Source organism: Schistocerca nitens, chromosome 1, assembly GCF_023898315.1.
Source record: "Schistocerca nitens isolate TAMUIC-IGC-003100 chromosome 1, iqSchNite1.1, whole genome shotgun sequence".
In the NCBI taxonomy this organism is placed as follows: domain Eukaryota; kingdom Metazoa; phylum Arthropoda; class Insecta; order Orthoptera; family Acrididae; genus Schistocerca; species Schistocerca nitens.
The window spans coordinates 1,040,606,404-1,040,631,677 of record NC_064614.1 but is presented as its reverse complement, the minus strand read 5'-3'; the positions used below and the strand labels follow the sequence as shown (position 1 = coordinate 1,040,631,677).

General features: G+C 38.9%; 2 protein-coding genes and 1 non-coding gene across 10 annotated transcripts in view; 2 read left to right on the top strand and 1 right to left on the bottom strand.

The window, feature by feature from the left end:
• The window catches only part of LOC126196980 (organic cation transporter protein-like), a 107,387-nt gene extending 106,322 nt beyond the window's left edge, over positions 1-1,065 (bottom strand). Inside the window, exon 1 of the mRNA XM_049934603.1 lies at positions 947-1,065. The gene's annotated coding sequence lies outside the window, so the exon portion shown is untranslated. The remainder of the gene's footprint in view (positions 1-946) is intronic.
• On the top strand, positions 814-24,747 carry LOC126196996 (leucine-rich melanocyte differentiation-associated protein-like). Of its 8 annotated transcripts, none has more exons than XM_049934610.1 (5): positions 814-1,013; positions 9,176-9,353; positions 13,173-13,299; positions 19,452-19,585; positions 24,317-24,747. In XM_049934610.1, exons 2-5 carry the CDS (start codon positions 9,178-9,180, stop codon positions 24,525-24,527), a joined length of 648 nt encoding a protein of 215 aa, XP_049790567.1. In that variant the 5' UTR covers positions 814-1,013; positions 9,176-9,177; the 3' UTR covers positions 24,528-24,747. The 8 variants fall into 8 exon arrangements, with proteins under 8 accessions (XP_049790567.1, XP_049790563.1, XP_049790562.1 ...); XM_049934606.1 differs by having other exon boundaries at positions 966-1,104; XM_049934605.1 differs by having other exon boundaries at positions 966-1,104; positions 9,172-9,353.
• On the top strand, positions 22,530-22,604 carry Trnal-caa (transfer RNA leucine (anticodon CAA)). The gene has a single exon. It is a non-coding gene; the product is annotated as a tRNA-Leu (tRNA).
• Positions 24,748-25,274: the final 527 nt, after the last annotated feature.

The window sequence follows — 25,274 nt, the reverse complement described above, 5'->3', positions numbered from 1 at the left end:
TCCAACTTCCAGGTTTGCACACACCTCAGGTTGGTGCAAATCTTCTGTCCACACGTAACGATCTGTCTGCGCAGAAGTTATGTGCGCAGACATTTGCACAGACAGATCGTTGCGTGTGGACGGGCCTTTACACTGTCATCAAATTTGATCATATTGAGTAGCTGATAGGTGATGTTTGACAAATTTCTCTATTACACCATCAAATTTCTTTGACGAAGAAATATGATAGTGTAATATCGGCCTAACGCAAACAAAGACAGAAAGAGTGTGACACCTGTTCCGGAACCACAAGAAATGGAGAGAGCATAGTCCCGTTACTTGTCAACACTCTGGAACCCCCGATGGCCAGCGGTTATTTCCGTAGCGGTACGAAAATATTTTGTTCACTCCAGTAACCATTCTCTCTGGAAATATCACTAGGTTCCACGACCTTTAACTGGAGTCGGGAACACAGATACCAGCTTCCAGATTACCCGTAGTGGTAGCCCGTTAATGCAATGTCTTTAGTCTTTACGGTCGCCTCTATCAGCCACCGCTCTGACATTAACTTTATTTGTTAGTGCTGAAAGTAGAGAGAGCGCACGAGACAGTTCTATCAACATTCCTGGTGGTCTATCCCTCTCCATCGTAGCCAGATCTGAGATCTCAGATGAGTTGACGCGAAAGCGTAGTATAATCTTCGGTAAACAGATGCCGCGAGGGACTGTCGCCTGTTATTGAAATAACAGTTAGTATCAAATGAGAGGTTATCACAGTAACTGCTACTTCTCAATAACCGGTTATTTCTAACAGTTACGTTATTTGTCACCTCTAGCTAGCGTCACAACAAAAACAAAACACTGACGCAGGCATCTACGCTTACGTCGTAATACCGTACACTACAGGCTATTTGGAGTACTGGATTTAGTAGCATGTGTAGGAAATCGTATTAGAGCTGTGTTCTTACCGTGCGCGGCGGAAGTGGTCCCGCGGAACCGGTGGCGCACGGCTACAAGTGCGTGTGGAGCAACGAGGTAGACGACGTGACGTCGCAGCTGGCGTGGATGGACTAGGGCAGAAATTGCTCACGGAACAGTCTGCTATTGTTGTGTGTGTACTGTGTAGGTTAGTACCCCCTCCTGTCTGCAGCGATTCAAGTGCCTGTTTCCCCTCCACCCATTCCACCGTCTGGGAGGGAGAAACTTTGCTGCCTGTTATGTAGATGGCAAAATGTCACATGAAGGATTGAAGGTTTCGTAGGAGTTGTATGTACCTAGCCAGATAAATAGTTTTTAGGTAATTTGCACAACTTTGCAGCAACTACATTTCGACGTGACATTGTTCTGAAACAAAGACAGTAGGTGAAACGATAAGAGGTAACTAATATTGTTACAGTTCACAAATGAAATATAATTAGATAACAGATCCCGCCATAATCGCAAATATTTGACATTTGCTGAAAACGTCTGAGCGAATTACACATGAACGTCTGCTTTCCATTGTTCTCAAAAATTTTGTATCTGAGTGATTAAATAGTAACAAAGTATCATACTGTAAATTAATATTATGGAAAAGCTTTTGCGCTAGAGGGGAACATTCGATACTGTACTAATGAACTAATTTATAGGAATGTGACAGACGGGGTGAGCACTGAGTGCCAATGAAAACGAATGCATCAACTACGTCAACTGCATTGGACAACAATTTTTTAAACAGGCTCACCACATTTTCGTAGTTACCAGTTTGACTTACCGTCGAAAATAAATGACGTTTTTTTTCATAGAATGGTGTGGCTCGGAGTTAAAAAGTATGTACAGAAATTTCGTTAATACGATAAAAACATGGAATATCCGCATTTGGTAAAAGTCTGTCGTCCCCTAAATGACTCGTATAACGTAAACTTGTAAGAAAACAAATTATGACTGACTAGAAGAAGCTTTTAAGTTGTTTATTATTGTTACCCGTAACAGGTCCCCTTTTAAGTGCTCTTATGTTTTGCATGTAACACTGTTTCGTGGATTGTGATCCAGACAAAAGAGAGCCTATGTGTGTAATTAGTTGAAACAACTGTATTAGCAATGTATGCTCATTATGGACAAGAATTAATACAAAAATTCAAAGACATTTTCAGGAGGAAAATTCAGAACGAAAAACACACAGAAAATATGTAAAGAGAAAATAACTCTATATTCATAACACGACTTTAAATTATGATTGGTGTGTGAACTAGTAATTATTTGTAATTTAGTTATCCAGGTGTGAAACTTGTCAGTTGATTCTAGCCTTAATTCTGTCTGCTGGGGAAATGTACACCAGACCAAAACAGTTTCCAGAAAACAGAAGGCAGTTATAAGAAATAATGAAACAAACAAGCGGCAGAAAATCAGGTAAACCGATCCTTGAAGGTATGAAATATGTTACCCCATCCCTGCATTTATCTGTTGGAAGTAGTTAGCCTATGCCAGAAAAAACGTATACTGAGATTTGAAACCTATTTCCTGAAAACTAAATTGGCCATGTTTACTGTACCGGAACTTGAAACAGTAATGTACATGTGAGTCACTGCAACATCACACTATGCAAAAACAGTGTATATCATGTATGAATGAAACTGTACAACAGATTACCAAGATGTAAAATCTCTTTCTGAACTACAAAACTTTAAAAAGTCTGTGACTGCCTACCTACTGCAAAGCTGCTACAATTGAATCCCACAATATCTTATGCATAAAAAAGGGTAATCGACACTTTCAATTGTAAAAAAATTGTAAGTATATACTATTTCAGTCAGCTTTGTAATTACTCACCATATTCATCCAATTTGTTGTAAAAAATTTTAATGAAGCGTGTTTGATGATTGAAAAACCAACAGCTAAAAAGGTTTTATATCCAAAATCTCGTGTACAGTAGCCTATATGTACTGAAAAAGAGATTTATATGACAAATTAAAAAATGGGGAAGTAGACACTGTTGCAGTTTATAATTGGGTTTACAACAACACTTAATAAGAAATTCACAAGCTAAATAAACTGATAGATAAGCTACTTATTAACAGTCCATAATAATCTAAGGGTATCATACAGTACAGCACTTTAGTTATCTAGTTATCCGGCAGACATTACTCAACAGACTGTCTGAATCAAAGGCCTGTCAGAAGTTTGACTAGAGCGTTGTAACACCCCCCCTCCCCCCCCCCCCCAAAAAAAAAAATAAATAAATAAATAAAAAGAAAACCACCCTTGGTGGTACTGATAGACTTAAATGCTCCCCATAACATGGTCTGATAGCTACTGGTAGACTTAAATCCCACCCATAACATGGCCTGATAGCCTGAGGTCTAGGTTAAATTGGAACATTATAATTTGGTTACAAAGTGGCAAAGCTTAAGGATATGAATTCGAGATAAATATTTTAGTAGGTTGTACTGTAGTATATCCAAATTTGTGTGTTCATATAACACCATCATCATAAAAAATTTTAAAAAAGTGTTTTTGCTCATTTTATGTGCATTCATCATACATTAGCAGAAGAGTGTAGATGTCCATGATTGGAGTCCATCTCAATACAATTCTCTTGTGTGTGTCATTGTCATGTACAATACTCTACCGACGTTTCAGATGGCCAGTGAAGGCTGTGTGCAACAGCATGTAAAACATTGCTAATTTTGTTTCTTGTGATACAGTCGCATTGAAATCGTACACCATCTGTGGAAAATGCATGTGTGGCCACTACCTAATTATTGCCAAAAAGGTCATATAAAAATTATTTTAGAGCTTCGCTGGTTTTTGTCATTCAGGCATCAAGTAGCAAAGTAGTTCATAGAGAGAGATGTTCTCCCTACCACTAGCTATAATTCCAAGTGATAACTTGTATCGTTCAAAAATCCAGCATTTATGCTGTTCCACTACTGTCTAGTAATCTGAAATTTTTATCCAAATTTTGTTAAAATTTTGAATTTATATCAACTGCGAGACTGTGTGCCTAATCAGAAAAATTTATCCAAAACAAAGCCAAAGCTTTCATAAAGCTGTGTAATTGTATAAATAGTTTCTATATTTATTTGTTTGGCATCCGCCGCTCATGATCTCATGGTAGCATTCTTGCTTCCCAAGCAATGGGTCCCAGGTTCAATTCCCAGTGGGGTCAAGGATTTTCACCTGCCCTTAGTTGACTGGGTGTTGTTGTGTAGCCGGCCGTGGTGGCCGTGCGGTTCTAGGCGCTCCAGTCCGGAGCCGCGCTGCTGCTACGGTCGCAGGTTCGAATCCTGCCTCGGGCATGGGTGTGTGTGATGTTCTTAGGTTAGTTAGGTCTAAGTAGTTCTAAGTTGTAGGGGACTGATGACCACAGCAGTTGAGTCCCATAGTGCTCAGAGCCATTTGAACCATTTTTTTTGTTGTTGTGTCGCCTTCATCATCATCATCATCATCACTCCCCAGTACGGTCATAGGAAGGTAACGGCAAACCACCTCCATTAGGACATTGCCTAGTACGGCATTGCGGGTCTCCCGCATCATTCCCCTAGGCTCTGTCAAGCAGCATGGGACTTCATTTCAATTTCCATTTGTTTGTCATTTAAGAATTCAGCACAACAGAACATTTAAGATGCATTACAGATATAATTGACGTATATAAAATGTACACAAGCTTGGATTGGATTTTGAGGAGTATGGTGCAGGAAATTGGCCATGGTCTTTTCAATGAAACCATTCCAGCGTTCATCTCAGCAACTTGAAGAAACCGTACAAAATTCAAATCAGGATGGCTGGATGGGGGTTCAAATGCACTCTTACTTAATTTCCTTAATATCGTGCCACCTCAAGTGGAATTCATGTGAAAAGGAAACTAGCAATCAAACCACATGGACCTAGAGCATGTACAAGAACCACAGACAGTAATGTTACTGAAACACAAAGCTTAGTTGCATTACACATTTGAGAAATATTAATACACGAGCACCAGCAAAAACTATTTCCTGCTTAACTATTCTTGGATTGAGTGCCTTTGTGTGGTGGTGCTTTGGAATTGCATCAGAAACAGCAAAATCAGATAAACAGCGGAAACATTCTGGTGCAAAAACACACATACTAAAGATAGTACACCTGGTGTGAATTTTAAAATTTTTTCAGTGAATTTATATTCAACCAAAAAAAAATCTTGCGCTTCCGGTCGTCATCTAATTCATACACAGTATTTTGACTAGGTACCTGCCAATCATCTCCAGGTGAGCCATCAAAGACTGAGGAAGACTTGCTCCATTTTGCTATATAAAGTGCAATGCAAGTACTCTGTGCATGTGTCAAAATCAAGTTTGCAAATGGACCACACTGTCACTGGTGGAAATGTGGATGTCAGCTGTCCTCTGCATTACTGCTTGCCACAACTGTTGGCGCATTCTGTCATCTTCGATTAGAACAAACTGTGGAGATGACAGGGTTCCATGCACTGTCAAACTTGTAGCCTCTATCTCAGTTCACCAGCTTTTCCACCAGGTGTACCTCCATGGATTCTTTAATAATGGGATCCCAAAAAGATGTTGCTGTGGTCAGAATCATAATTCTATCGTGCTCCACTGAATGTTTAGTGGAAATACAGTTTTCGGCAGTAGTAGTCTTGCTTGGTTGCTAAACGCAAGTGTAATATTGGTGTTCAGTGCAGCATTCTTTAACAATGTGTGGTGTGTCCTGTATATGCCATACCACACTGACAAGGTATTTTGTAAATTCCAGCCTTCTGTAATAACAAGTTGTCCTTCACTGATCCCAAAAAGTCTACAATTGTAGAGGATGGGTGGAAAGTCACTTTCACCTGAAATTTACTGAGTAAGGTGGTGTAGTGGGTTTTTGTGATTTCCCAAAATCGCTCCAGGCAAATGCCGACATGGTTCCATTAAAAGGGGATGGCCGATTTCCTTCCCCGTACCTGACACAATCAAGCTTGTGCTCCATCTCTATTGACCTCGATGTCAGTGGGACATTAAACCCAATCTTCCTTTCCTTCCCTGAAATTTACGGAGGATTCTTGCTATTTTAAATGAAATATTGCCCACAAAAGGAAGAAAAGCTAACGATTTTGATAGCATCTTCACCTCTTTATCCACTTCCTGATTCTTCGTTTCCAGACACTGTCTTTAGGTTGGTGAACTCTTCAGGCAGACTATCCAGATATGAGAGTGTATGAGCATTTTAAGCACATACATAGTTTGCAACGAGTGATGATAACTTTACACTTGCAAATAGTGATCTGTGTGAGGGGGCCTATGATAAACTGAATGCCCCAGAGAGCTATTTCATTCTCTCATCAAACCAAGACAGCTTTCCCTATTTCCATAGTGAACTGAATGATGATGTGAACGGAGTTGAGGTGGTGAAAAAACTCTGTCAATTTATCTCCTCCATGTGGCCACACTATGAAAGATCATCCACATACCTCCAAAATATAGTTGGTTTAAGGGCAGCTGATTCAACCGCCCGCTCTGTGAATTCCTCCATAAAAAGGTTGGACACAAAGTGGGTTGAGCATGGAGCATGCCAAAACAAAGCAATGAAGTCCACCTGAAACTTTTTTCAATTAGTGCCCAAGATTCTACAGTTCTGACCATTTGGTTAGCTCTGATGTCATCCCTTTTAACAGAGGCCCCTCACACAGATTCTTTGACGCTGCGCGGAGTGGCTGTGAGATTTGAGGCACCATGTGACGGATTGCGTGGCCCCTCCCGCCGGAGGTTCGAGTCCTAGCAAACTACGAGCATGCTTAAAACACTCACACATAGAGCTCACACTGTCTCAGCTACAGAGCCTGCCTAAAGAGCTCACTTAAAGATAGTGTTCAGAAAAAAAAAAAGGATATTCTATCCGGCAGATTAACAGGGCACTGTCAGTTAAAATCGAGTATCAGGAAGCGGATAAAAAAAGAGAACAAGCCAGCAAAATCGTTAGCTTTTCTTCCCTTTGTGGGCAACATTTTGTTTAAAATAGCAAGAACCCTCTGTAAATTTCCGGTGAAAGTGATTTTCTGTCCACCATCTAAGATCGTAGACCTTCTGGAATCGGTGAAGGACAATTTGTTATTGCAGATGGCTGGAATTTGCTGTTAATATGGTTGTTAAAGTCGAATGGTTTACGTAGGACACACCACACGCACTGTGAAAGAACATCGCACTGAACGTAAATGTTGCACTCGCCTTTGCAACCAGGTAAGTCCACTACTGCTGAAAGCTCTATTTCCATGGCATGTTCAGTGGCGTATGATAGAACTATGATCGTGACAACAGCAACATTTTCTGAAACTCCATTATTAAAGAATCCATCCCTGGTGGAAAAGTTGGCTACCAGCTGGACGGTACGTGGGACCTCATAGTCTCTGCAGTGTGTTGTGATCAAAGACAACAGAGTGCACCCACAGTCATGGCAAACAGTAATGCAGAGTACAGCTGAATTCCGCTGTTCCACCAGCAAGGGCGCTACCACCATGAACTGTGGTCCATCTGTCAACCTGACTTTGATGCCTGCGAGGAATACTCACAGTGTGCTATATATTGTGGAACAGAGCAAGTCTTCATCAGCTTCTGATGTCTCACCTGAAGATGACTGGCAGGTGCCCAGTTGAAATATTGTGCTATGAATTAGACCATGATCGGCTGCAAGCCTGAAATTTGTTTGAATGTTAGTACACCTGCTACCAGGTATGTGTTGACAGTGGATTGTAAAGTATGACACCAGTGTTACATATTTCTGTGTTTGAGTTGTTCTTATTCGGTCTAAGCCGAATGAGCTACAATAAAAATGTATCGTGGCTATGATACAGTTAGTTTGTAGTTCCCCAAGTTTAGCTCTGATCATCAGCGCACATTTGTACAGCAATTTTTGCGAATATTGACATAATGTGACTTCACATTTGTAATTGAATTCGACAGATTTGTTCCAGAATAATCCGCTGCAAAAGTAATAAATGAGTTTCTTTATCTGTGTCATTGGCATATGTGTTATTAAATAGTGCTGCTGCCTTGCTTACTCAGAATTCCCTGACTATTTGTAAGTGTTGTTATGCACATGTATAGTGTAAAATTCAGTTGTTGTGTTCGTCGTCTTTCTGTAGTTGAGTGTTTCGTGCTCTCTTTCTCATTTATACTGTACTCTGACGGCTGAACTAGTGAAGCCTCTCCTGTAATTTAATATGTAGCTTCAAATTCCATGCACTCTCCATTGATTTTTGCCCATCACTGAAGACTACTGTCTTATGTTAAAAGAATGTGTGAAGCCTCTTTTATGATGAACTGAGAAATATTCATTATATCAGAGGCATGCTACTGTACAATTACAGTCAGCATATAAAATTTTAATACTTGTGATTTGTCCAGGTGCAAAATATTTAAACAGATTTCAGCAAGTTGCTGACAAATACTCTTAAGAAAAGTATTTGCTTTGATTATTTTATGTAACAATTTTTTTGGCGCACATTACACCATCCGGCAAGAAATCCAGTGGGCTCTGCACAGGCTAATGATTTCTTTGCAAATGCCACTGACTCTGAGAGGGCAACGTTGAGAAAGCACTGCTACCACAACAATAAATCACTGTGTAGTTCATTGTCTTTTTTAGTAAATGCAATAACTCTGAGGGAGCTAAATTGACTAAACAGTGCAAATGCCAAAAGAAATGAGGTGGTAGTCACAAAACAATGTGATGGACTGGATTTCAAACCTGTAGTCCTGCCTTTACCCAGCTGTGGGACATTAACTATGCCATTGGATCAAACCTCACAGATTGATGCAATGCTTGTCACTGACTCTTCCCTGCTGCTGTAGATAAACTAAGCTCTCTCCATCCTTTCTGTCAGAGTCACTAGTCTCAGCACCATAGGAGACTATGTGCAGAGTTTGAATGGAAAGAGGAGAAACAAGTAGCAAGTTAAAGTTCTGTGAAAGTTAATAAGTTATGCTGAGATGACATTAATTGGTATCCCACTGCCTGCAAAAAGCAAGGATCCATGTTTGAATACCAGTCTGGCACAAAGCTTCCTTGTCACATAGAATCAATAATTCATTTCTTACCTCAGTCCAGATTCTCTCTACAACAATTATAGGCAGAAATTAATGGGTGACCCTTGAGACATTGTTAATTTTACAACTTGTATGATTTGAATAACTTTGGCATATTATTTACCATATTGTCTAACCTTAGTTTTCTGTTTCAGTAAGATATGACATCGTTAACAAGCCATGTTTATGTGGATCAGCGAGATAATGCTGATATAACACCATATGAGAATGAACGGTTGTCACTTGTTGATGAAAACCTGTCACATATGCCCTATAATGTGGTTGACAGTTATGGAATACTTTTGAAGATTCTTGATCTTACTCGAAATAAATTCAAGTGAGTATTGAAGCCTAAGTGTAATATTTGTACCAGATACAAGGTAATAAAATAGTTAATGAACTTCATTGAAAAATATTTTTGTTCTTTTTGTTATAAAATGAGTAAAGTTAATAGGAAAGTATTTAAATCTGTTTATACCATTACCTGCTTTGACCCATGAGAGTCTCAAAGTGCAAAACATAGACCACTCATCAAAATCTACGTTCACAACAACTAAGATTTCATATTCTCTGGGTTTGCCAACTCTGTCTCACTTTTATCCTTAACTTGACCATACGCTACACTATAGATTGATATGTCACTGCAACCTACTTTCCAGAAAATAATTGGAAGCAAAAAAAAGTCATGGATCAAAGCTGACATCTGTTATCGATGGGTTTAACATGTGTGGTTAGATTCCAGTCTTCCACTCTTACCAAAACTTTTGTTCATGGGCCTATATGACTCTTAACTCTTAGGAAAGAGTCTTTGATGTGGGTGATAAATCAGCTTCAGTCACTTTATAGTGTTTTTTCTACTAAGTTATTCATATTTTGCAACTGAACTCCATTTTTAAAGGACTAAAGTTAATGTTTTCAGCTTGCACCTGTTACAGTTTTCTAGCATTAATCAAATTAATTTTGTGTTAAAGTAAAGACTCGGAGGAAATAGTAGATAAAATGAATGTGAGGTTATAATGATTAAGGTTGTTATGCCATTGAATGTTTGTCTTCTGTGTTCTTAAACTTAATTTGTATGAGAATCTTAAATAGTTTTAAAAAGCCAAGAAGACAGAATCCATCTGCTCACAGTCCACATATGCTCCTGCTTCACAGGCCACCATGTATGAAAAGAGGAAGATGTTTTACACCTGTGATCCTTTCTAAATGCAAGATGACTGTTTAAAGAAGATTTTCTTTTCATGGACGTGTCATTCAAACTTGGAATACATTTCAGAACTTTATTCCTGTGTACTTACAAAGGAATGCCTTATACTCTCCCCTAATTTTAGGACTATTTGTTGCACGTGTGCCTCACGATAAATGTAATGTATTAAAAATACTGATTCTGTAGTGTATGTAGTATGAAATGCAACTTCAATGATTGGCACCTAATTTAGTTTCAGTAACTTACACTGCATTTAAATGCAAGGTGTGCGTATATGCATATTTTCCATTTATGTGTGTGGTACCATCTTGGACTACTTCACACAGATCAATCATCCCGTGTAGATGCACAGAATGTGATATTTCTGCCTTACTTTTGTTGTGGCATCTTGGAATCAGACTGAATAAGTGATTGGATGCAAACTTTTGATCCAGAGAAAGGTTAATTATTACACGGAACAAGTATTTTCCTGGAAAACCTAGGCAAAGGTGTGAGTGAGAGGTCCTTGCTTTAGATTATCACTCTTCTTATCCTGTTATGTGTAGCATGCCCCTAGCAGTGTCTTCCTGTAGCTCATGACAGGGTCCATTACAGAATGTTGATGATCTGACAGGCAATGCCAAGAATATCCCTCAGATTTTTGCTGTCTGTGTGACAGGGCTACTTCCTGACCCATGGAGAGGTGCTGTTTTAACCACGACAACAGGAAAACACCTTATGTGCCTCTGTAGGTAATGTGTATTCCTATGTAGCTGAGTGTAGGAAATACCTGGGAGTAAATGGTCAATTGCTCTCCCTTCTGCACCTCAAAATCGAGATAGTAGCTTAATTGTTTATTTCTTGAGCGAAGGTTATTACTGAACCATTAATCTTGCTCTCAGAGGAAATCAAACAGGTATACTGTGGTAGGAGACTTCTAAGAATATGAATTCTGAGAATGCCTGCCTCTCTCTCTCTCTCTCTCTCTCTCTCTCTCTCTCTCTCTCTCTCTCTCTCTGTGTGTGTGTGTGTGTGTGGGGGGGGGGGGGGGGGGGGCAGGTGGATGGGTGTAGGTGTGCATTTTGCTGATCTAAGTGTGGATTACAAAATACATCTTCCTATTTCAGACTGAGTAAAGCAAAACAAATGAATAATCTTAATTTTGAGCAGATTATTTTAAATTGCTGGCAACCCTAGCTAAATTTCCAATTTTGAATGAAATGATCCACATGCTTTTTACTCAGTCATTGTTGATTTTGCATCAATTGAAGACGTGTCCTCAGGCGATAAAGAATCTTTTGAAAAGTATCACTGAAACGTAACTGTCTTAGAGCCACTCATTATCTTCCACAAAAAGTTGTAAAGAAATACTGCACTAAAAACAGTAGTCCATATTTAAAAGGAAGGATATAGCAAAATCATGCCACAAGCAGGAAGGTAGTTGAGTGGCAGCAGGCAAGGTAGTACCGACTGCAGATACCTTTCGGCAATGACATTTTAAAAAGATTCTTTATCACTTGAAGATGCATCTTCAGTTGAAGGAAAGCCTGTTGCGACTTTTAATAAAAAGTATTCTGCAGCCAGTGCAGAAAACTTCATCCAAAATCTTTATTTTGTCACATGTTATTACAGGTAAACCCAACTCAAAAATATACATTTTATCAAATTGTGCCTGTAATTTTAATATGAGAATATACTTTGTCATGAATCATATTGAAAATTAAGAATAGTGAAACTGTATGCCTGGGTAAAGTTAACATTTTCCCAAGAAAATAGTCAGATGCCATTCAATTTATTAAAAGGAAAACCTATATTATTTTTCCAAGTTTTCCTATTATGATACAAAATGCACACTTTTTGAGGCTGCCAGTCATGTGGGTTTCAGTTTGCACGTTATTATGACAAACTGCTAGGTTACCTTAAATCTGGATGGTTAGCAAGAATGTTGGTTGTGCTCCGTGTTGGGGTTACTCACTGACTTTTGGGATTAACTGAAGCGTTCAGTAACACTTTGCCAATTCACCACCGGACTGTCACCTTTCAGTCCAACCCATACACTGGGCTACACTGGGGATCAGTGTGTTGCTACATCAAAAGATTTTTTTTATCAACTTTTGTGCCAGTGTTGTTTTGCAGTCAGTTAAACAGTGAACAGAGCCAACATTATTGCTCAGTATGTGCATCCTGCACATTTGTGCATTCTTTGTTTCTCCTTTATTTATTTCAAGACATGGCCAATTATTCAGCAGCATATTGTTTGCAAAGGAAAGTAAGAATAAATATTTGTAGCATTTTTCTTCTGCAGGTTTTCTGACACACCAACACTAAATTGCTTCTGCAGGTTGTCAGAGGACCAGATGACTGAAAAGTCCACGTACAACCATAATTTGACCTAATGACGGATGAAATGTGTTCATTGTGTACATCTTTAGTCCACAGGCCACCAAACAATGTATAGTTGTGTAAGTACGGTACATTATGTATCAGAGTGCATACAAAATATACTCAAAATAGAATGACAGAATTTGTGCATACAAATTAGTGAGACTATTGAAAATCACAATACTACTTCTGTGTTTTTGAACAGTTACATCACTGTCAGCATATATAAAAGGTTGTGGTGACAAGACTGATTTGTAATGTATCCTGAGGTCTACTTTAGGTTACAAGATCATATTTCAGTTGAGTATTGGTGAAGCCAACACACATATCATAAGTCTTTTTGTGTATGCATTACACATGCCATAGGTATATTTGTGTCCCAAAGAAAAGCCTCATACTTTTAATTGAAAATGCATTCCTTCCCACCAATTGTCAAAGCCGATGGGCTGTATTGTGTTCTTCAGTACATCCCTCATTAGTTGTGTGAAAACTGATTTGTGTGTCATTTTAAATGTGAATTTGCTACCTACTTTATCTTACTTTAAATAAATTAGTGCATTTAATGAAATGGATCTGTGTTATCAACAGGAATCTGGACTTCTTGTCAGAATTCCCTAACCTTACCTCTTTGATCTTGGACCGTAATGAGCTGGATTCAGAAACTATACTTCCACATCTGCCAAATCTCCAGCTTCTTTGGCTGAATTATAATAAGGTAATTTTGAAAATTTGATTACAGCTATCCAGATTCAGTTGATAATGTTCAATTAACCTCATATATAAGAGTGGTTTTGCTGTTACTGATAAACTCATATTCAGGGGGGAAAAAACCAGAACATCTTGAATGACTAGAGATAGGACGTTCATAATCACAGGACATGTACATTAGCATGTTCTGCAGAAATGATTAGCATTTGCGCCATGTTGGCCCTGTGGGTCCAAGTTCAACATCAATATTGTGGCACAACACTACTGCTGGTAAAATGTATCTGTGGCTCCCATTGTCACTGTAAACTGAAGATAATGGATCAGTGCGACTTGAGCTGATGTACAGTTGCCTCGCAGATGTATGCAAGACCCATACCGTGAAATTTGTGAGTGTGAAAGAGGGTGCATTATTTGCGTGAGAGAATGTGATGCATCAATCTGGGAAATTGTTGCTCGTGTGGGACAAAGTATTTCGGTAGTGCAACGGGCACGTGCAGAGTGGTTCATGGAAGGTCATAGAACACAAGACGATGGGTCAGGTTGCACCACCCAGACCACCCACCACAAGAAGCTCGTCACCTCATGCGAATGGCATTGTGGGACAGATTTGCGTCCCCTTCAGTTCTGGCTCAACAGTGGAACACATCTTACACTATCAGGGGTGACAGTCTGTTGCCATTTATTACGACATGGGTTACTTGCGCATCATACACTTCCCTGTCTACCTTTGACAAATGTGCAGAAACATACTAGATGACAATGGTGTATGGAAAGACATCACTGGGGACAGGAGTTGCATCAGATATAGTGTTTTTCGGATGAATCAGATTCTGTTTGGTTCACTGCAGACAGGGGGGAGCAGCATCACACTGATTGGATTCATGCAAGACGTACAGTGCCAGCTCAAGGCTGTGGGGTGCTCTTTGATACAACCACAAATCACACTTAGTGTGTGTCCAGGATGCTGTGACCTTTGTGAATGATATCCTTCAACCCATAGCCATACCCTTTCTGCACAACACCCCAGACGGCACTTTTCAGCAAGACAATGTATGGCCACATGTTGCAGCACAAACACTTGCCTTCTTGGTGTCACAAGATGTCAAGTCTTTTGCTCTGGCTCGCCAAATTACCAGACTTATCGCCAGTTGAAAATGTGTGGGATGTGTTGAAACGACGGGCACAGCACTGTGACCCAATGCCAACCACCACAGATGAACTTTGGAACCAGGTGACTGCAGCCTGGATGGCCATACCACAAGGATGCCATTCAAGCCTTATACGCATCAAAGGAACAACTTATCAGGGCCCATGGTGGATCCTGTGCGTACTGGGCAGCAGTACAAATGCTGAACTGAGGTGACTGGAATGCTAATCAGTTCTGCAGAACATTCTAATATACATGTCCTGTAGATATGAACTTCCTATCTCTGTTCATTCAAGGTGTTCTGTTTATTCTGAACATGAATTTATTATATTATCACAGTACCTCTTTCTCTGTATACAGTAGATAATCCCTCTATTACCTTGTATTCTTTTGTGTGTAAGTATTCTTTGTTTGAATCTACTGTCTGATGCCAGATTCCCACTGCTGATGCCAAGAGGGGGGAGGGAGGACTTAGTACAAGTAAGGAAATATGTTTGCTTCTTTGTTCATTTGCAACTGCTGTTACATTCAAGCTCATATCTTGTGAAACACTGCACATCTACCACAGCTCATTCCTAACTAGTCTGCAGCTTGTGGTCCAGTCAGCCAATAATAAATACTTCAAAACCAGCCAAGTCTGCTCAGCACTCTTGCTTCCCCTACAACCACGCTATTACGAGCAAGTGTATGAATGAGATGGCTATATGCTGAAAGCTGCACACGAAATAAGCCTGGGAAGAAGTGTTAGCAACACAGTGCAACTACTTCTAAGGGACAAATGTTACGGTGTACTTTTAAAAGGTGCAGTTTATCTCATGTGTTTAATTTCAGCTCCTTATTTTTTACCAACACAATAATTTTATTACTTTTTTAAATAAATACATTAGATAGTGCTAATCCAGTGAGCAAAATTACAAAAGCTTTACATATGGGCATTTAACATTAAGTTGTGATGTTTGTAAATTTATATACATTTTGATTTTGGAATATGTAATACATCTGGAACATCGTGATACAGTCACACACATAGAGTTATGCGATTAAAATGAGTTAAACCTGAACATTTGCGTGACTTCATCAATTTTGTAACAAAATGAAATGTTTGTACAAATGTTGAAACAAACACTGAAATAACTTTTGTGGCTTCTCTGTGCAGTTGGGGGTATTGCTCTTAGAGTAATATTTTATAAAAGTCTTGTAAATTTCTGGATTGGACAAATTGGTCATTGAGCTGGGATTTTCACTGTAAGTTTGTCAGCTCATGTAGGAAGTAATGAGATACATTATCAGCCAAAAGGGAGAATGGTTTGACAAGTAAATCGACATCTGTCATCAGTCATGCAATGTCTTGGAATCTCTTTGAGAACTTGTAATGAAATGTTTCAATTACTAAAACGTAGTCAGTCAGTCGTGTCTGGGCCACAAATGACTGCTTGGAGTTATGGGAAATGTTCCACATCATGAACTGGAAGGAGATTTTCTGTAAGAGTATTTTTCGGGTGATTTTCTGTAGGTTTACTTTGTGTTTGATAGCATCAGTCTTATCTGCCATAGCTGTCACCAAATGATTATCCCCATACCATAAGCTACTTAATTAATTCAAATAATTGGTGATGTGCCATAAACTTTTTTGCTAATGGCCACCTTCAGCGCAGCCAGCATTCACTGTCGTTCGTCATAAAGTGAGTTTATCACATTGTCTTTGTGAACTTCCAGCTTGCTGGAGTAGCCTGGGTCAGCAACTTCTGTTAATCAATAGAACGAAAAACCAGTTCAAGTTCCAAATATCTTATTTTTCATTTGATGACAAGTTTCAGACCAAGATCCATTTTCAAATCCGCCTACAGGTCTGAAAACCAAATTTACACTCATGCATAATACAGTTATTACCAAATTCCTGAGCATATGCCAAAGGTACAGAACATGTCATTTCAAACTTACATAACAAAGTCGAAAATGGCATTTCCAAAGATGTCAAACCGTGTGTAATGTACATTTACAGTGCATACAGATAACTGGCAGTTTACTCCTTTCTCTGTCGTAAGGAAACCTCGGGAATGGGATAGGGCACTCTGTCGGACTATAAGAAACCTTTTTATTTATTAAAACATTCTCCAGTCATCAACAATACAATAATTCTACAAGAAGCAAAGTTGCTACACATCGTGTAGCGAAGATGCTGAGTCGCAGATAGCAGCAACAAAAAGACTTACGATTAAAGCTTTCAACCATTAAGGCCTTCATCAGCAGTACACACACACACACACACACACACACACACACACACACACACACACACACACACACACCTGCAGTACATTCCTGGATTTTCCATTGTTTGAATAACTGTACAAGTTCACAATCAAATTAATAATTTTTTTAAAATCTTTACCAAAAATAATCAAATACTTCAAATCACTGACCGGTAGTACACAGCAGCACCACATATGGTACATATTACAAAATTGTATGTCATGTTGGCATGTAAAAATCATTAAGTGTGCAACTGTACAAGTCAGTAATAAAATTATTCCTTTATTACCAACAACTATCAACTATTTAAAACCACTGAACAGTGAAACAAAATAGCACCATCTACGGCATGTATTACAAAGTTGTGTGCCAAGTAGGCATTATTTCTCCTGATAATATATTTACGTTCATGTCGTGCTGTCCATTTAACCACCTCGTTTTTTGGCTGCTTCATCTTCTTGCTCTTCCCTGTTCCCCAGCCGTCCATCTTCCCCCTGTCGTCTCCCCCCTCCCCATCCTCCCCCTACAACTGCACTCCCACCTTACATGCCCTCGAGTATGGTTATGTTATGTCTTCCTCTGGATGGCAAGTGCATTTTTGGTGCCTTGAAAAGACTGCTTGTGGTTTAATGTTCATTTTTTTATGTGGGACATATTATGAAAAGGTTGTTTTATCTGCATGGAATTTGTCAAGCTGCAAAATGTGCATAAAATTAAATTTGTAAAGTTTGGTGTGATAAAAATTGTTATGCTTGTAAATGGTAGAAAGCGATGAGGATTTTAATCTCCTATTGTTTCCTTTTAATACTAACATTACTGTTCAGTTTTAGGGATTTTTATGTTCCTATTTGGCATACAACTTTGTAATAGATGCCATAAATGGTGCTGTTTTGTTTTATTATTCAGTGGTTTTAAGTAAAGTTTTTTTACAGTTTTTGGTAATTGATTTAAAAAGTAATAATTTTGTTGTTGACTTGCACAGTTTCACACTTAAATGATTTTTATGTGCCAACATGGCATACATCTTCATAACATGTGCCGTATGCGGCACTGCTGTGTATTACTGGTCACTAATTTTACGTGTGAGACTCTTTTTGACAAAGATTTTAAAAAGTCGTCCTATTGTTTTGGTTTCTTTTAATACTTCTTTAATAATTAATTGCTGTTCACACTTACGATTTTTATATGTCGATATGGCATACAATTTTGTAATATGCGTCGTATATAGTGCTGCTGTGTATTACTGGTCAGTGGTTTTAAGTATTTGACTCTTTTTGGTAAAGATTTTTGAAAGTATTAATTTTATTGCGATGTTGTACGATTATTGCTTGTACGGTTATTGTAAGAATTGTTCTATTGTTGATGATTGGAGAACATTTTAATAAATAAAAAGATTTCCTACATTTTGATAGGGCACCGCCTTTCCTGAGGTTTCCTTACGACAGAAGGAGGAGTAAACTGCCAGTTATCTGTGTGCACTGTAAATGTACATTACACATTTTTTGACGTCTTTGGAATTGCCATTTTCAGCTTTGTTACATAAGTTTAAAACGATATCTTGTGTATCTTTGACATGTGCTTAATAATTTGGTAGTAACTGTATTATGTATGAGTGTAAATTTGGTTTTCTGTCCTATAGGTTGATTTGAAAAGTCATCGAATGAAAAATAAAATATTTTGCAACTTAGTCTGGTTTTTTGTTCTATTGATATTGTCTTTTTGGCTGGTGGTGAAATGATGTTCCAATAAGTGTTTTTCCAGCTCATAATAGTGCGATGGCATATTAAGTGCTTTGCGTGGTCTTTAAACAATACGAAAAGCAATGCAATTCTCGTTTGGCATTACATTGAACGATTTGGCTTTCCGACGTTTTCTTTTTTGGGACAAGTGCATATACACCAGAGTATTCCTAATGCAGAACGTAAATCTGATATAACAGAAGTAGTATTGTCAGCAAACTGATTTGCTCAAGCGGTGTCTGGCTGCAGCCTTCATTTCCCCCACCCTTTTTCACTCGCTGCTGTGCTCTGAGCACTAGGCTGGAGCATCGACAGAGCAGTCTCACTCACGGAGTGCTATTTGGTCAGGCCTGCTTTAACATAACTGCTTTTGTGCAAGATGTTGCATTGGTTTCTTGGGTGATACTTCGAGCAGCATTGTGCAACGTTATAGTTTCCAATAACAAGGAGAAATTATTACCCCAGTGACCCTTTTCGTGTTCTCACATGAAAGAATACTTTGCAAATGCTGTATGTTCAACATTTGTTTTCTCAGTATGCCATCTTAAGTTTGAAATGTGCGTTTTCACTAAACATTGATGATCAATAGTGTGAATATGCTGTTGTCTTTTTCCCATATTTGCCATGATGCTGTGAATCGAGCTGTTCCAAGACAAGTGCATGTGGTTGTTTGCTTTGACTCCTTCCTTTCTAGGAAATAGCTACTGTAGTCCAGGGTGTGCCTCAAAGGCCATTTCTTTATGTCTGTGATCTTCTTTATAGCTCTGTTGCATTCATTCCTTTTTATCCCGAACTTTTGTTGCTTGTGTAATAATAATAACTGAATATGCCTGGCACAGTTCTATAATGTATGGCACATTCCATTTAAGATGGACCTTAGTACAGCCATCATATCATGAAGAGGAAAAATATTTATTTTAAAAACTTAAATCCTGTGAAGCTAGTGTTGTTGAATTTAATAAAATAGGGTCTATCTGACATAATATGTACAAGCAATAAGGACTAGTTGGTACTTTTTAGGTAGATGAATTATTCCCATTCATACGAAATCTACAGAGAAGCTGCCCTAATCTGAGATTTCTTAGTATGATGGGAAATCCTGCTGCTCCAAGTTACTTGAATGGTGGAACAGTGTATGAACATATTCAATACAGGTGAGTAATGTGTTTTTTAGTTTTGTATTGTGCTTTCAGTACATTGATAGACTCAAAATTAGAGCATAAGCTTTTACACTCAACTTAAACATATGTGTGAAATGTATGTTACATTGTAACATCAAATAGAACTAGTATTTTATCAACTTAAACAGTAAAGCAGGTGTTGACAGATGTGAAAATTACCGAACAATCAGTTTAATAAGCCACAGCTGCAAAATACTAACACGAATTCTTTACAGACGAAAGGAAAAACTAGTAGAAGCCAACCTCGGGGAAGATCAGTTTGGATTCCGTAGAAATACTGGAACACGTGAGGCAATACTGACCTTACGACTTATCTTAGAAGAAAGATTAAGGAAAGGCAAACCTACATTTCTAGCATTTGTAGACTTGGAGAAAGCTTTTGACAATGTTGATTGGAATACTCTCTTTCAAATTCTAAAGGTGGCAGGGGTAAAATACAGGGAGCGAAAGGCTATTTACAATTTGTACAGAAACCTGATGTCAGTTATAAGAGTTGAGGGGCACGAAAGGGAAGCAGTGGTTGGGAAGGGAGTGAGACAGGGTTGTAGCCTCTCCCCGATGTTATTCAATCTGTATATTGAGCAAGCAGTAAAGAAAACAAAAGAAAAATTCGAAGTAGGTATTAAAATCCATGGAGAAGAAATAAAAACTTTGAGGTTCGCTGACGACATTGTAATTCTGTCAGAGACAGCAAAGGACCTGGAAGAGCAGTTGAATGGAATGGAATGGACAGTGCCTTGAAAGGAGGATATACCATAGTATGAACATCAATAAAAGCAAAACGAGAATAATGGAATGTAGTCTAATTTAGTCGGGTGATGCTGAGGGAATTAGATTAGGAAATGAGACACTTAAAGTAGTAAAGGAGTTTTGCTATTTGGGGAGCAAAATAACTGATGATGGTCGAAGTAGAGAGGATATAAAATGTAGACTGGCAATGCCAAGGAAAGTGTTCTGAAGAAGAGAAATTTGTTTACATCGAGTATAGATTTAAGTGTCAGGAAGTCATTTCTGAAAGTATTTGTATGGAGTGTATGGAAGTGAAACATGGACGATAAATAGTTTGGACAAGAAGAGAATAGAAGCTTTCGAAATGTGGTGCTACAGAAGAATGTTGAAGATTAGATGGGTAGATCACATAACTAATGAGGAAGTATTGAATAGGATTGGGGAGAAGAGAAGTTTGCGGCACAACTTGACCAGAAGAAGGGATCAGTTGGTAGGACATGTTCTGTGGCATCAAGGGATCACAAATTTAGCATTGGAGGGCAGCGTGGAGGGTAAAAATCGTAGAGGGAGACCAAGAGATGAATACACTAAGCAGATTGAGAAGGATGTAGGTTGCAGTAGGTACTGGGAGATGAAGAAGCTTGCACAGGATAGAGTAGCATGGAGAGCTGCATCAAACCAGTCTCAGGACTGAAGACCACAACAACAACAACAACAACGAACAGTATTCTTCTGCGCATCAAACTGCTATAGTCTGAGCCAAGAATGATGGCAGTTCGCGCATGTCGAGGCACAGTTGAGAACTGTATTGTTGACGATTCCAAATGAGAGTTGCAGTATGCACATGCACGTGATTTCCACTTGGAGAAAGCACGTATCCTGAAAATTGTCTCTCTCACTTGCTTCTGCAGAATATATCACATAGCACCACCATCAGCGGTGTCAAGTTGCAAAAAATGGAATAGAAATTCTCCAAACAACTTGCTACGATCACATTCAGTGATTGCATTGGTACGGCATTAACTGCAGAACATTCACAATGTTACTGAATGCTCAGTGGCTTTCGGAGAATGTGTGACGTAGGTGTGCAGAACAAGCCTAAACTTGACCACCGCCATTCATGACTCCAACTATAGTTCCAACATACGGGGTCTTTCATGTATTACTCACTGTTGAATTGGAGAGACAGGTTTCTGGAATGGGTTTTAATGGCAAGCACAGGAGAGGGGCATTAATGACCATGGCTAGATTGGACTGTGTAAAGAACACAAAACCAGTGTTCCTTGGATGTGTTGGTGCAGATCAGAGGAACATTGTTCCTGTCCTGCTATCACTAAATGCTGCTATGTTGTGCTTGTGTTTCTTTTTGCCCTGTCTGTGGTGTTGCTTGTAGACTTTACACATGTTCCTTTACAAAATGGAGTTGACAAGAAGCAAAATGTACTAACTTGTCACATTCTATGAGGCAGAGGAGTGCCTCTGGAATGTTCGAAGTCATAGTTATAAAAATACTAAACAATTGTAAGACTCCTTACAAAAAAAAATGTTGTGTTACTTTGCACCAGCAGTACTGATGTAGATAAAAAAATAAGTCTCTCATTACCTCAATACTGCTGCAACAGCATCAAAAAATGATAATTGGGATTAATTTTAATACGAAAATAAAGCTATGATCAATTAAATGTATCTTATTTATTTAGGGTCAGAAAATGTGTGATATGTAGTGTTTAAAGGCATGAATCAGGCTTCTAATTTTTAAAGTTGTTGGAGGGAGGGGAGGGGGCTGTAACTGGACCCTTCTCCACATGATTACTGACGTCCTCTTCTCGAGGTTGGCAGCTGTGCCTTTACACCATCTTCTTCGAAAAAATATGGACCTCACACATCAGATTCAGCAACAGTGCGTGAAACTAGAATGAGATTTTCACTCTGCAGCGGAGTGTACGCTGATATGAAACTTCCTGGCAGATTAAAACTGTGTGCCCGACCGAGACTCGAACTCGGGACCTTTGCCTTTCGCAGGCAAGTGCTCTACCAACTGAGCTACCGAAGCACGACTCACGCCCGGTACTCACAGCTTTACTTCTGCCAGTATCTCGTCTCCTACCTTCCAGAGCTTCTGTAAAGTTTGGAAGGTAGGAGACGAGATACTGGCAGAAGTAAAGCTGTGAGTATCGGGCGTGAGTCGTGCTTCGGTAGCTCAGTTGGTAGAGCACTTGCCCGCAAAAGGCAAAGGTCCCGAGTTCGAGTCTCGGTCGGGCACACAGTTTTAATCTGCCAGGAAGTTTCAGTGCGTGAAACTGTCACACGATGGCTGTGAGATGGTCATTGGTGAACTTCCTCAAGGTTTTCTGATGCCAAGAAGTGGGAAGTTTGTTTATTTACAATACCTGGCTAGTGGAACTGGGCATCGCCAGAAGAAACCAAAACAACAGCAGGGGGAATATTCTGAAGATTTGCCTCGCACACAGCTCTACAAGTTTCAGAATCTCTCTCATGTAACTCTTGGTTAACCATAATTTTGTATGGATGTGTGTGAAGATCTCTGTGCAGTATTTTTCGTACAATCCTGTCAGCGAGTCATAGGGCAGCTACATGTTTAAATGCTGAATGCTTTGGAGATAGCTGAACAGTCCCTCTCGCATGTGACACATTTTCTAGCATTGTTACACTCCAGGATTGGCCAGTAGATTTTCTTTTCATCGCAGAACCTTATGCTCTGAAGTTTGATACCCAAACTCCAGTAGTTTTTATATAAGGAACAGAAATCATGTGAGCAAAGTTTGAACTGAATATGAAATGCTCCCTCAGTACTAATCACAGAACCACTGTTACGAGTGTACCTCCTCCACACCAAACGCATGATGCTCAATTACCCCAGACATTGTATAATTAAAAACAGTGTTTTGGTATTGGCAGTTGCAAATGCATGTACTCTTCTTCGGATCTAGAGTCTTTTCAGTGAAGGACTAGGGAGCCAACTGGCAAAGAAAAATTTGGGCAGTTCCTACTCCATCCCTATTAGTGGTAAAATCTACATCTTTACTCTCAGGTCTGTGGAATGTTAAACCGCTCTCAACACAATCTGGCAGACTTGGTATGATGCACAGCTCTCAAGCGAGATGGAGGTGAACATGGCACCTGCGTATTGTGCTTTTTGAAACACCCATGGCATGCGCACGTACACACACACAAATGTCCATGCCCATCTTTATTAACCCCACCTCACAGTCCACAGAAGTATCCATATGGGACAGTGGGTTGTGTATCTTATAATTTGGAAATAATTCATTATTGTATGTAGTTTGCCATTGTGATCCATTGTTGAAATGACAAATGATAACCCTGCACTGTGTCCTGTTTGCTGTGGACGGTAGCAGCTGTCATCTTCATATTGTTCACAGTTGCAGTTAATCATGACAGTTGTAGTTAAGACTGGATGAGGCTTACCATTGCAGAATATGATAGCCCTTTCATAGGTCACTTCTCTGAATAAAAGGAGCCTGTTTCAGTGATGTGACATTTGATTTTAACTAGAGACAAAACAGACTCCGTTACTGCAGACTTCTTTGCAGATGGCTGTAAGTCAGCTTTTTCCAAAAGTGGAGCATATGTTCTTTCCTCTTTCAGAGATAAAACCTAATAGTGTGTAAAGTTGTTAATGCAGCATTTATACATGCACTAAATTTTTAATGGCAGAAGTACTTTTCATAATTAATCTTTCGCTTTTATTAGTAATGCAACAGCACAGTGCATATTCGTTATTTACATTTGTTTATTGCTGCATGATGCTGTGTCATTTTATGTAGGATATGTTTGCATGCTTGCTTTAATACCTATTGCAGCATTTGTTATAAATGTCTGGAACATCATCTGTGATTATCGGCCTCCAAAGTGCTAGACATTTTCTTGCATAGTTTGTGGAGAAAGTTGAAATGTTGAGTCTTAATGAATTGTTTGTTACTCTCTTGACAGATTGTTTGTAATATCCTGGTTTCCTCACCTGATTCACCTGGATGATCGATACGTGACGATTCACGAAAAGAAGGAGGCGAACAGATTATTCTGTCGACCCTTTCTGGAACGTTTAGCAATGCGTGGTGGAGTGTTTGATACTATCAGTTCAGTACTGCTAGCTATAGAGAGGTACTTCCACAGAGGCCACAACCGCAGCACTGTCATTTGAAGTGTGTATACCAGTAAGTGGAAACTGAAGATGATAACAAGTTTTATTTCACTTAGGGAAAACATGATTTGTGATCCCTCGGTGCTTATTTGGAGTCCATTTTCTTTTTAATGCTATGCACAAGGCTGTAAATAATGATTCATTTCTGCAACAAAAGGAATCTCAGTTGATGTTTACTGTACTGACCTTATGTCAAAAAAAAAAAAATAACAAACAAACTATCCTTAAAATCAAATGACTGGATAAAGAACACAGTTGTTGCTCAAACTGACCGACATTAGCAGCAGTTTACATGATATCCCTTTATCTCCAAATCTGAATATATCTCATGAGTGTTCTTCTTTGCACGTCTAGTTTTCATTCCCAAATGTTACCAATAAACCATATGGATAAAAACCTTTTGCTAAAGATTTTGCCAGCAGTTTGAAGTGAAGTGTGTTTTTCACTGTTATCATTCTGTGAAAAGATTTGTTGTTACTGTTGTTGCACAGTGTATTGTTGTTGCTCAAGTAATTATAAGAGGAGGCAATGAACTTTTTTAATTTTTTTTTACTAAAATCTGTGTACTCAAGCTTTTGAAAACATTTTTTAATAAAAGGAAGAAATTAAAGATTAATACTTGTTCTTTTTCTTTCCATAACTTTTGTGTATTCACCCATTTATAAAATTTGCTGGTTGAAATGGTGGCACATATATTTCAGATGAAAATAATTTTCTCAACAGTTCTCTCCACTCCAGCATTAAAAG

Excerpts from the sequence above, each read along its gene's own strand:
- LOC126196996 (XM_049934610.1), top strand. The coding sequence starts at position 9,178 with ATGACATCGTTAACAAGCCATGTTTATGTGGATCAGCGAGATAATGCT. Across the intron at positions 13,300-19,451 it reads TTTGGCTGAATTATAATAAG|GTAGATGAATTATTCCCATT; the intron begins GTAATTTTGAAA and ends GGTACTTTTTAG. Across the intron at positions 19,586-24,316 it reads TATGAACATATTCAATACAG|ATTGTTTGTAATATCCTGGT; the intron begins GTGAGTAATGTG and ends CTCTCTTGACAG.